The following is a 13,467-nucleotide window of genomic DNA, read 5'->3' on the forward strand; positions in this document are numbered from 1 at the left end:
GGGGTTTGAAGGTGCAAAATGGTGGTTTCTAGGAATTTTTCTTTCCCAAATATTCTGATTATAGTTGGTTTCGATATATAATTTATTTTTTTATAAAAAAAAATATTTTCAGAGAACAAATTTTGTAAAAAAAAAAACACTGTTAACATATCTGCTGGTGCTATATCCACACAGAATCATTAATTTTTTAACATCAGGAGAAACTACGAAACTACGAAACTAAATATATTATTGGATGGCACGAAATTAAAGACTTTTTTTATTGGGGGGGACACCCCCCCCCCCCCGGTTGCGACGCCCATGGCAAGCGGGTGGCAGGGATGGCCTCCGCCAGGGGTGCTTGACCTGGGGTGGAGGGGGGGGGGGCACCGCTGTGACGGTTTCGCGGTTACTGACCCCCTCCCCACCCCTCTTTTAATACATGAGGGGGCGCCATTTTCAAGTCTGGCCAGGGGCGCCAGTCACATTAGCTACACCACTGCCGTCGAACACCTTTCCCGTCTCAACGCCGCCGCCGCCGCCGCCGCCGATTCATCATACTGTAATCATCCGGGGGCAGTAATCGTGTGCGTTTCTTCAACTCGCTTTAAGTGCATTGTGATTCAGGTGCACCCCCACGCTGGTGTAGAATCATTTGAATCGACGGCGGGGGTGCGTGTCTTGTGGGATAGGTTTGGCACACGGGCCTGTGTGTGCGCTGGTAGGTTGTGTAATGCTATAAAAGTTACGTGTACCTAATTCGGCGGCGGAGTGAAGCTCCCCCCACCAGTTTAGATCGGCTAACTGTCGTGACGTAGTGTCGTGTTGGTGTGCATTAGAGGCTTGACAGTGTGCTGTATTTTAAAGTGGTCGAGTTAATCTCGGGTTGTGGCGTGGAGTGTCAACGCTGCCAAAAGAACCAAATACCTTTAACACTCCTGAAAATTCACCTTGCATCAGGGCCCCCACATGGCCGGTGCTACCGTTGCTATGGCAACGGGGCCCATGGGTCTAGAGGGCCTGCGAGGAAAGAAAAAAAAACTTAAAACAAAAAAGTAGACAATTTTAAATAAATCATTGAAAACAATTAAACAGTAAGGCCTAAATTTAGTTACTGATGAAATATTACACCAGAGTAATATTATTCGGAATATGCTGTGCGTACAGAACGTGTCTGAATCCACAACTGTAACAAAACCAGCCCCAATTGACGTGACATGTTGACTGTGCAGAACACTTACACTCATTTATTTGCCATTATTCAAAATCAATTTACGTTGACAATCGAAACACTTACTTAAAACTAGTTTTAATGTGTTTTAAAAATAATTGTGAAAAGGTTAAAACAAATATAACTAAAACAATATACATAAAGGAAAAAAAACTTTTTTTAACTTTGTTAGAAAAAAAGAGGGAGGGGGGCATCATGACTTGTAGCAACGGGCAGGGCCGCAACTAGAGGGGGGCAAGCGGGGCATACGCCCCGGGCGCAAAGCTGTGGGGGCGCCGAAATCGCTTGCATTGTAATTCCTAGTACAACTAGTAACTGGTAAAACGTTTTTTAACTTGCATGCCAGGAATGGCTAATCTGATTTACAATATAACCTCTCAACATATTTAATGAACAAGTCTAGTTATTATTAGGACTACTTTATGGACATAGCGGGTTCATGCATGGAAGTTACAGTAGCACAGAAACTGTTACATGTAGGTATGGAAAATGCTTAAATAGCACTATTTTTCCGTGGGAGGGCCCCGGACCCAACACTTTATTGGTGTGGTATGTGCAAAAAAAGAGGGGGGGGGGGGGGGGGGGCGCATGAATCCATTCATGCCCCGGGTGCCAGAGACTAGTTGCGGCCCTGGCAACGGGGCCCACGGAATGATGTGGGGGGGGGGGGGTCTGCCTTGCATAGATAATACGATCGTGAAAGTTAAGCACGTACCTAATATATAATTCAATTCAATTTTTTTTTCCGTTGTTAAAAAATATTTTTCAAGCACATGTTAACGATATTTAATGTAAGCAGCTGAACAAATAAACACGCTTAAAAACGTTATAAGACAGTAAAGGTCGCCGGCAATGGGTAATCTTTCTGACGTTTTGGAGGTTATTTCGTCCGTTGGTAAGGTTTTGGCGGTTGGACGGACGGACGGACGGACGGACGGACGGACGGACGGACGGACGGACGGTTGGTTGCAGGTTACGTGATTGATGGACGGATGAATCGGATGATTGCGATCAAAAATGATGAATATAAATAACACTTTAATTTAACACACACGAAATATTTATCAAAATATTCAATTAATTTTAATATTGTGCAAATGAGAATTATTTCTTATGTATGCATAACTATAAAAATAAATATTTACTTACTTTGCGATGTTAATTTATCAATATCGAAAAGTAAAATGATAATTAAAAGCTCATAAACAAAAAAAAATCTTTAATTTCTAGTGACATATTTTGCAGAAAAATTCAAATTAACATCTTAACGAATATAAAATGTGTAAAATGCTATGATAGTATGTGTGCATGTAAAGTTTATGTGATGCTAGTGCCATTGTGCAGCGTTATAGAGTCAGTGAGTCAGTGATGAGCATATTTATTATTTAATATTTTACTGGTAGGGGAAAATCAAGAGTTATTTGTAATTTAAAATAACTGAATATTCGTAGAAACTACGGCGTATTTTAATTTCAGAGTTGTGTGTTCCGTTTTAAATGAAGGTAAACACACACGTGAACAAAATAAGAGTATTCTTAATACATTTTTGAAATGTGTGTTAATATATCAAAGTATATTCTTTTGGATTCATGTTCAACGAAAAGTGAACTTGGGTCCTGAAATTTACGAAAATAGAAGTAAATTTACGAAAATCCCTGGATAATTTGTAACCAGCGTTCTTCGTAAATTGAAAATGAGAATTTCTAACAGTGTAATCCTTACTGAGCTACAATAATGTATTTCCTCCCCATTATAGCCCATGCGACATCCCTCATACACAGAAGCAATGGGAATTGTTTTTCCTAGTAGTCTATATTAAATACCGGTTTTCACATGTATTACTGTAAGCGTGTTTTCATACAAACTTAACGTGTGTGTTTAACGTAATATTAATATACATGTATTTATGACTTCTTTTAACAAAAATAATCTTACATTTGACATGAGAACGAAGTGTGAGCAATAGTTAAATAAAAGCTAAAATATAAATTTTCAGTTTTTCCTCTTCACCAAAATCTTTTCTTAAAATTCTGTATGTAAACTTTGGGGTTCTGGAGGTCAACTATTCCTTGAGATTCAAGTGTGACAGCCAATTTACTTTTAACAGTCACCAGTGTGCCAATCCCCTCCCCTTTTAATGTTGTATTTATTTAGGTAACCACGAGACGTTGAGTGGTTTAGTTATTTTTGTAGCCAAGGACACGATCAGGACAAAACAAATTGCATCATAATTCAAATATTAAAAAAAACCTAATCATAAAAATGATCTAATGGTTATCATGGACCCCCTCTTTCACGAGATCCTGGCTACGGCACGGGAGCAACTATGAGATATGTACCTACAGTGTAATGGATATTTAAGTAAGTGATGAATTAGAGTCAAGATTGTATGATTTTACAGTTTTTTCAGTTTGACCAATTTTTTTTGTGAAAAATTAAAGATCATGGTGTATGTGCCTAAAGATATAAAATAAATTGAATTGTGGCGCATTTCAAATTGTCTTTTAGTTTAGCTTCAAAAGTAAAACTATTTTTTTTCTTTTACTGTATACTCAGGGGGGAGGGGAGGACCATCGATAGAAACTTAATAAAATTTCATACAGGATACACAAAATTGTTTAATTTAAAAAAAAAAAAAAAAAACTAATCTAAAGATTTGAGAATTTAATTTTACATTTTAAAAGACAGAATTAGGTAATTTATGTGAGTTTCATTTGTATTTTACGTTTTGCCATAGATGTTTTGTGTTTATTGCAGCGCATCGGCTTTGTGATTTCGGTGTTTTCGTTGGTGTTTCGCCATTGCCTCCAGCCAGGGGCGTAACAACTAAATTTCCAGGGGGGGGGGGGGCAATATACCTTTTTTTATAAAGAATCATCGATCCCCCCCCCTCTATTGAAGCGGGGGGGGTCCGGGGGGGGGGGCTGCCCCAGGAAAATTTTGTATTTCAAGTTGGAAAATGGTGCTATTTAAGCAGTTTTATCATCTAAAAATTGATTACACAGCACTTTCTTTGCCCCCGTTTGCCCCCACTTCAAGGTTTCAGAGGGGGGGGGGCAAATTACCCTTGCCCCCCCCCCCATTTCCTGTTGTTGCGCTACTGCCTCCAGCAATGAGAAGTTGTCGCGTGTTCCCCCCGCAGACCCGAGGCCCTGCAGCGCGGCGACGTGCCGCATGCTCTGCCCCCACGGGTTCGCCCTGGCGGAGGACGGCTGCCCCAAGTGCCAGTGCTACGACCCTTGCAGCGAGGTGAAGTGCCCCAAGGCGACCCAGTGCCAGCTGGAGGACGTGGCCTGCTTCCGGCAGCCCTGCCCGCCCGTGCCCAAATGTGGGTAACTATTCACTATTCACTGTTCACCGACGGTCATTGTTAAAAAATATGGTTCAAACGCATGTTAACGACATTTAATGTAAGCATCTGAACAAATAAACATGCTAAAAAACGTTATAAGACAGTAAAGATCGCCGGCAATGGGTAATCTTGCTGACGTTTTGGAGGTTATTTCGTCCGTTGGTAAGGTTTTGGCGGTTGGACGGACGGTTCGAATTTTCCCGGGCCATGTGATTGGTTGCAGGTCACGTGATTGACGGACGGATGAATCGGATGATTGCGATCAAAAATGATGAATATAAATAACACTTTAATTTAACACACATAAAAAAATTCAATTAATTTTAATATTGTGCAAATGAGAATTATTTCTTATGTATGCATAGCTATAAAAATAAATATGTCGCGAAGTCTTCTGAATGCCTGTCACACTGCACAATATTACATGCCTGCACCAGTAGTTCCTTCCTTGGCTGCGAAAGAAGCAAAGTTCCTTATTTGACCATGCCTTAGAGGACGAGTTCACTGCAATCATCCTAGGTATTTCAGCTCAGTGGCTGATCCGGGGGGTGGGGGGGGGGGGGCACCAGGGGCAAGTGCCCCCCCCCCTTCCCCGAAAAACCAGTTGTCTGCTACATTAATATTGCCGACAAAAATGATTGTTTCTGAAACCAATAAAATATTTTAGTGTAATTAATTAATTTCTTGTAGAATCATAAAATCTGGTGGTTGGATGTGTTATGTGTAGTATGAGTAGATTAAATACAAATTTAGTAATTTTAAGACATTTTTTTTCTCTGGCTATTCTGAAATCCTAGATTGCCCCCTCCGAGGTGAACCATCTGGATCCGCCACTGTTTCAGCTTCTGCACGTATGAAATTTATTCATGCCAATTTATCAAATCTCAATGGAATTAACTAAGTTTATGTCATAATGCAGGAAGTAATCATTACTTTCATGTGATTAATTTACTATAGACTTGTTAAGAAGACATTTAAATTCTTAAATTGAACATAATTACAGTATGTACACAAAATAAGTTCCCTAAACTAAGGGTATTTTGTATTTAATGTTTGTAAAGTATTTATGTTCTCCGTAATACTGATTGTAAATATGTATCAGTAACTTCAGTAGGTTAGTGACGGGGAAAAAAAAAAACAGTTAATCTTATCTTTCACATAAAACTTAATTTTTGAGGAAATAAAAGTTTTGTTCTTCCCCTCCCCTAAACAATATAAAGAGTGTGTGTACACGTGATAATAGTGAAAATTCTTTGGCAGTTCAGACCTCGACTCGTAAGTACCTATATCGTAAGGGGTAAAACGGCAGAGAGAGAAAGAGATGAAGACAATTTTCTAAATAAAAATAAACATGAACTAAAAAAAATTATTATTCACTTAAATACAACCGCTCAGGATAACAATAATTATTGATCAATCAATAATGATTAACTAACAATAAATATTACTCATTGTTGAAATACACCAAAAAGAAAAACTGTGTGTGTTTCTGTTTTTTCAAACAATTCTGCCATTTGGAACATGCTAGATGTCGGAACGAAATATTAAATTCATAATAGGATGCGCTATCTATGAGGGAAATGCAGGCACTGTCTCAACAGCGCTCTCTACGCTGCTAGTTTAAGAAGGAGGAACGCGAATTCGCTGGTAGCAAATATAAAATTCATGGCACTCACAGCTGACTGTATAGGATACTTTAAATTTTCTGAAACAAGCAAAGCAGCACTCACTCTGTCTTATCCATCTATTTTACTCAGTTTTTTTTTCTTTCTTTTAGGTAGCGGACGAATAATCGCACAAAGAGAACGATAATGAGCCCAGCAGCATAGTTCTCTCTTTATTTCTCTTTGGCCAAGTACCTATCTATCCTCTGTCTTTTTGTGTCAGAAACGTTTCACAACAATGTTTCACCAAAACTTTGCATTAAAATTTGGCCTTGAAATTTTACTCTCATTGTGCCCAAAGAAGTTTCACTTTCAAAAAACATTTTTCGGAATCACTGTGATGATTAATAGTGAACAGGGACAGGGTGTATATCCAGCATTTTTCAAAAAAAAGGGGGGGGGGGGGGGGGGAATTTCATGCATGGTTGCATGAATAAGTATATTGTGCTCAGAATGTGGTTACTCACTTGATAGTATTGGCAGTAATAATACTAATTAAACATAGTCACTCTGATGTTGCAAAATTTTCAATAACCTGTCCACAGCCAGTTTCAAAGAGAATACAGCAAAAAGTTTTTAAATTGGCACGTGCCAGATTACTCCATATTATTTAAACATAAATTTAGTTTTTAAAGGGAATATTAATTGTAAAATAAATGTGAGCAAGTCTTTCAGTACTGAACTTGAACTGCTCCACTCCATAAGTGTAAAAATGCAGAATATGTCCAGTCATAGAATATGAGATTCAAGACTTTCCATTGTATTCAAAATGCCCATCTCCAGTCTTATACAGCTTGCCATACTCATGCAATGTGTGTTTATCTCAGCATCATGAAACGCAAGAGTTTAGTACTAAAAACTTTTATGTTAACTAATTAGTTCCAAAATTTTCATAATTTGCGATAAAACACATACAAATATATGTTTGGTACATTTTTGCAAATAAAGGGATGCCAATTTCAAAGTTTTTTATCGAACAGTGGCATTTGCAAAAAAATAATTTTTCCTTATTTTATTTAATAATCTATTTATCTACAAACAAATTATATTTTGTGTATAAAAATTATTTTATATTTTTTTAAGGATTTTGGAACAAATAAATACATTTAAAAATTTTTTCTTTGTTGAAAACTTTGTAAGTTAAGTTTGTTGTTACGATGAAGTAATTAATAATAATTTTAAACACCTTAAGTCAGAAATGATTCTATTTTTTTAGGCCTGCCATCCAGACACGTAGATGCTCAGTGCACTTACCTAGTTTGGCAGGTACAAATGAAGAGGTGCGTTCATTGTTTGTGGATGTGTGGCTCGCCCTTCTTGCAGGCAAGAAAGGCCGTAGCCTGGAAAACGTGTGCCCCGCGGGGAGCCCCCTGACCATCACGGACAGCAACCGGCCGTTCCTCTGCGGCACCAGCCCCGGCCGGCCGAACTGCCCCCCGCTGTTCCGCTGTCTCGTGCAGCCAGGTGAGCCTTTCCCTCTTTCGGACATCGCTCACCGTTCATTCAGGGTGTTGCCGATCGACACCCGCAACTCCTTACGAGATGAGACTTTTCAAACTTTCACCAAAAGGTGATATTTTACTAAGGTAGCCATGCACCATAACGATTTGTTTTGTTGAACATCGTAAACTACTTATAGCTAACTTACAAATTGGCTAATAGTGTTTTTTTTATATCACAAAGATCTTACACCGTTTCCAAAAAAAATGTCAAAATCATTTCTCTTCACTATATAAAACAGAGGTCGCCAATCTTTTTTTTTTAACCTGTAATTTTATAGCACTGAACCACCATTTGTGTGAATCCTCCTCTGACTTCTGTACATCATTCAGAATGTAGCACTAATTAAACTTTGAAAATCAAAGAAATGCACAGACTTGTTCCACAGTTTGCGAGGTTGGTTAGTCTCGTGCTGTTTTACCAAAACAGTTCATAATCTTTGTTGTCGTCGGCCCAACCTCAGAAGGGCAAGTCGGTTGCACACCCGCTTTATGGTGCGAGGGGTTCCGGGTTAAAGTCCCGGGTAAGGCACGGGCGTAAAAATTTTGTACTGAAGGGGGAAGGTGTTCACAATGAAACGAGTAATAAAATTGTCTCTGGTCATTGGCATAAAAAGCTGTCGATAAAAAAAAACTGTTGTTAGATTCAGTCATGTAGTAACTTCCAGTCTATCTGCTTGCGTAACTCATTCCGTTTCGTTCGTTGATCCCATCAGGTTTGTGTATAGAGGTGATCAGGGGCGTAGCCAGGATGTTTTTTTTTTTTTTTTTTTTTTTGGGTTCAAACCCCCCCCCCCCCCCTAGCACAAAAATCTTTCATTAATTTCTTATTCATCACTCAAACAAATTTCATATTAAAATTAATAAAAAATTTTACCATTACAATATTTAAATTTAATAAGAACCGAAAACTGCTAAAATAGCACTATTTTATACCCCTTAATATTCCCGACCCCACCGCTTTAATACGGGGGGTGGGGGTGGGGGGGTAACTCACGCTTCTTAACGCCCCCCCCCCCCCCCATACACAAATCTCCTGGCTACGCCACCGGAGGCGATCGGTACGACCGAGCGTATAGCCCGCCGGTTGCGATCAAAGTGTGGCCGAGAGCCGGGCTTCCCGGTACACGGAGAGTGGCGGTGTGCCTTGCGCAGGTCACGACTACGGGGTGTGCTGCCCCGCGTCGTTCGAGCTGCAGAAGCCCGGGTCCTGCCCGCCGACGGGCGAGGACGATGCCTGCGGCTTGTCCTGCGAGCACGACCTCGAGTGCGCGTCCATGCAGAAGTGCTGTGAGAGCCCCGGGTGCGGCAAGCACTGCACCCAGCCCCAGAACGTGACAGGTACTGTGGCGCTCGCCGGTGTGGTTGTAGGTGTTCCTGAGGCTCCATCTCACACACCACGCTGATTTATTTTTTTTTTTTCATTTAAATTTTTGTTAAATCAATTTAGTACATAGGATATTTAAATGAGTTGTATGAATATTCGTTCGTTATTTGACGTTTGTACACGTTTCGTTGAACAGATGAGAATGTTTTACTTTTTTGTTGAATGTGTGTCCAAAAGTTTGTGTGTCTTTTTAATTGAATGTACGTATGTCCAAATGTGTGTCCTTTTTGTTGAATGTGTCCGTTTTTGTTGAATGTGTTTCCAATGTGTGTCCAGGATGACAAATTTGTTCCAATATGTGTCCAGGATGACAAATGTGTGTCCTTTTTTAATTTAGTTTAATATTAAATTTAATTAATATGCATTTATCATATATATTTATTTTTCATCATTACTGTTATTTAAGACAATTTTCTAAAAATTTTAATGTGGTAACTGCCTTGCATTTTTTATGCTCTGTCGCTAATTTGTTAAACAGATATTCACTAACACACAAACACTTGGTGAACTTTCACGCCCATTATATTATTCTTAGTGAATATCTGATGAAAAGATTTGTGGCCAAACAACAAATAATGCTAAAGAATTCATGAAAAATAAAAAATAATAACACAGAAATCTTCTGTTTTAAAAACTAAACTGGCCTAAATATAAAATCATAAAATCTTGCCTCTTAGTGGTTACTGATGGGTGTGCGTGGAAGTAAAAAAAAAAACAGATAAAAACCAAAATGATCCAATTACCGATACAGTTCTTTAACAGATCTTATAACCATCAAAAAACCTATTTGATATTTTTTTTTTGTCAAAATTACATTTAATTTCTCCAGAAATTCAATAGTTTTAAGAAATAAGTCAGTATCATAATAAAATTATATATTATAAGAATTTCTGGTGGATGACAAAAAAAAAAGTATTTTACCGAATTAAATTTGTGGATAGCACACTTTGCCTCTGACTAATTAACGAACATCATTCAAGTATAGCCTTAAATTACAGGAAAAATTGGAGTAAAAGACACATGTGGAACTATAAACAGGTAAAGCCCGCCGCACACGGTACAATATTCCTTACAATATTGTAAGCTAGGAGTCGTACTGGCTCTACTACTAGTTTCTTCACTCGAATTCAAACTGGATACTAGTAGCTGTACGAGCTGGGATACTGGTTTTGCGTAATAGACAGCGTCCTATTTTCGTTGCTTGGTGTGTTCCAATATTTAAGGAGTGGCCAATCAGAGCTCACGAAAACGGCACGAGGGGTTGTTTACACTTTTAAGCGCGCATGTCCTGATAAACATGGACGGAAAGAAGTGGACTAGTGACCAACTTCTCGTTTTAATAAATGCATACACAGAAGAGCCTTGTTTGTATGCAGTAAAAAATGTGAATTATCATAATAAAAATTTGTTGTGGAGAATATTCTCTTAACAAAACTAGTAAGGCAGCTAGAATCGTGTGCAGCAGAAACTTGTAGTGCACCTAGTGTTTCAACTTGGAGCCTACACAGTACAGAAACCAGTAAGCATTCTAGTAAGCAAACTAGTAGAAAATATTTTACCGTGTGCGGTGGGCTTTAGTTTAAAATATGGGTCACAGCTGATTGGATGAAATTATTGTACTTTTTCCGTGGGTGTCAGTTTTTGATAATATCATAAGTCCAGTAAATTCCGGTACTAAAACGATCGCGTCGGCACATCGCCACGTGGCTGACGTCGCGCCGACCCGTTCTGCCCGCAGTGTGCCTGCAGCAGAAGATGCTCTCGGAGCTGCTGGTGATGAGCGAGAAGGAGGGCAAGGGCTACGTGCCGCAGTGCTCGGCGACCACGGGCCAGTTCGAGCCCCGCCAGTGCAGCCGCAACGGCCTCGTGTGCTGGTGCGTCGACTCCAACGGCAACAAGCTGCCCGGCTCCATGGGGTCGCGCGACGCCGTCCGCTGCTCCGGCGTCCAAGAGGGTGAGGTGGAATTGACAACCTTCCCCCCCCCCCCCCCCCCCCACGTGTCAGTCAGACCTAGCCTGCCTGATGATTACCTGACACGGCCTACGCTGGCCTACGCCCAGAAGCCAAGAAAATGCAGACAACGGCCGTGAAAGCCTGCAATCTTTATTAATTTAGAAAAATTGATACAATTTACTTTGTGCAAACAAATTCACACTTTCTCTTTGTACTGAAAATTATGGAGTAACTATTTTATATGTTCTATAAAGTAATATATAAGATCAGGGGCGCAACAACAGGGGGGGGGGGGGGGGGGGGGGCAAGGGTATTTTGCCCTCCCCTCTGAAACCTTGAAGTGGGGGCAAACGGGGGCGAAGAAAGTGCTGTGTAATCAAATTTTTAGATAATAAAACTGCTTAAATGCACCATTTTCCACCTTGAAATACAAATTTTCCCGGCTCTTCAATAGGGGGGATCGATGATTCTTTATAATAAGGTATATTGCCCCGCCCCCCCTTCCCTTGGAAATTTAGTTGTTGCACCCCTGTATAAGATAGCATGAATGTTCTACCGTCTAAGTATTTATAATAATGTGACAAAATCTGTAAGATACATTATTTACTCATGGCTTTGCAATTTTACCCGAAATCCACGGTCCGCAGGCCGTTGGCCTGTGCTTGAAGACGTGCCGTTGTCGGCTCGCGACCGGGCGTCCTGACCGTGCCGTGGCGTGCCGTGTGTGTTGCAGCGAGGGCGCGCGGACGCAGCTCCTCCACGCTGTGCGACACGAACCTGTGCGCGCAGGTGTGCGAGTACGGCTTCAAGGCGGACGCCAGCGGCTGCCCCACGTGCGAGTGCGACGACCCCTGCGAGGGGTTCCGGTGCGGGGCTGGGGAGCGGTGCGTCGTCGTCAAGGACAGCTCCTGCACGGACTTCCTCTGCCCCACCGTGCCCGTGTGTGAGTGTCATTCCCCCCAGGGGCCTCGCTGCCGGCAGCAGATACTAGCTTTGAATATATATACTGTGTAGAAGTCGCGAGTGGATAGGATTTACTCTACGTTTTTCAGGAGCGGTATGACGAGCAGCTTGGGAACTTCCACCGCTGCAGTGCGCTGCCGTAACGCCCTGTATCGTCTTAGGTTGTTATTTGCACGTTAGAGCGCAGCACTGTCGCCCGCTGTCATTCCCCCCCCCCCCCCTCACACCCAATCATTCACTGCAGCTCAAGGTCGTTCAACAGGAGTTTTGTGCGTCACAAAGCTGTAGGGTTGAGAAGTGGGGTGGAGAGTGGGTGGAGGACAACGCGTGTTTGAGGGAGAGGGTGGGGAAGGGGTGTTTGAAGAGTTCGACACTCGTCCGCTAGGGACCACCACAAGTCGATGTCCTAGAGATGGTGGCGATTGCGGCGGTGAATTAACCAACTACCTCAAACCGTATTAGAAATTTTAACCTGGGCTGGCGACTTCTATACAGTATATATTCAAAGATACTAGTGACGGGCGATACCAGTAAAAAACAGACGCCGATTAAATTACAGATTCATTTCTTTAGCAAGTCCGATAACCAACACAAAACCATTTCAATACTTTTTTGTAAATAATCACAGTGCGTATTGTTAGACAATAGAAACGAAATAACACAGGAAAGTACGTCAATCCACCATATGTAGAGACCTGAAAAATTCGCGGGTTCATTTCGTGTGAAACGCCCCTCGTGTCCTTGTTATTACTATTTATGAATATTGACAGGATGTCGACAAAACTGGCCTTGGAAGTGGCGGGCAGAAAAAAAATAATTAAGAACAAAATTTTAAACATCAGAGGCGGACACGGGGTGGGTCCAACGAAAATTTGTAAACTCCCTATCAAGACCTGGGAGCATAGTGTGGATCGTTATTGCCTTAAGTAATAAAAACAAACAGTTACGTTTATAGGCATCCTTTATTTAAGATCAAAGTTTGTTTTCAAGATTTTCTATTACAAGTTATAAAGAGAAAATACTTCTATCATTTAACCATTATTAAAGAGAGCTTATTTTACCTAATCGTTTGCCGACCCGGGCCGCGAATAGAAAATTATTTTTCCAACACATCATTCTTAAATAAACCTTAAAGTTTTAACATTTTACAATAATCTGTAATCACCATATTAGCTTATCATTGGTTAATTATAACCATTTCGCATATACAATTTCGAGATGGCTGAAGAGACCAAAACTGTTAAACTCGTTAGAATCTGATACCTGAAATTACATTTGGAAATTTAAAAAAAAAAAAAAAAACTTTCACTGGCACTCGCTCTCACGAACTGAATATTTTCTGGTGGTTCGTAGCTGATGGCGAAAAGGCCGGGAGTGAGGGCTTCCACTGGCGAAACCACCAATTCAAAATTGGAGGTCGCCGGGCTTCCTTAGTTCC

At 40.7% G+C, this 13,467-nt stretch overlaps 1 protein-coding gene across 3 annotated transcripts in view; it reads left to right on the top strand.

Annotated features, from left to right (window-relative positions):
• Positions 1–13,467, top strand: part of LOC134536030 (balbiani ring protein 3-like) — a 160,395-nt gene that overhangs the window by 113,995 nt on the left and 32,933 nt on the right. For all 3 annotated transcript variants that reach the window (XM_063375540.1, XM_063375542.1, XM_063375541.1), the window contains exons 5-9: positions 4,353–4,538; positions 7,550–7,690; positions 8,881–9,066; positions 10,851–11,066; positions 11,800–12,009. In XM_063375540.1, coding sequence (XP_063231610.1) covers positions 4,353–4,538; positions 7,550–7,690; positions 8,881–9,066; positions 10,851–11,066; positions 11,800–12,009 — 939 coding nt within the window. The remainder of the gene's footprint in view (positions 1–4,352; positions 4,539–7,549; positions 7,691–8,880; positions 9,067–10,850; positions 11,067–11,799; positions 12,010–13,467) is intronic.

Source organism: Bacillus rossius, chromosome 10, assembly GCF_032445375.1.
Source record: "Bacillus rossius redtenbacheri isolate Brsri chromosome 10, Brsri_v3, whole genome shotgun sequence".
In the NCBI taxonomy this organism is placed as follows: domain Eukaryota; kingdom Metazoa; phylum Arthropoda; class Insecta; order Phasmatodea; family Bacillidae; genus Bacillus; species Bacillus rossius.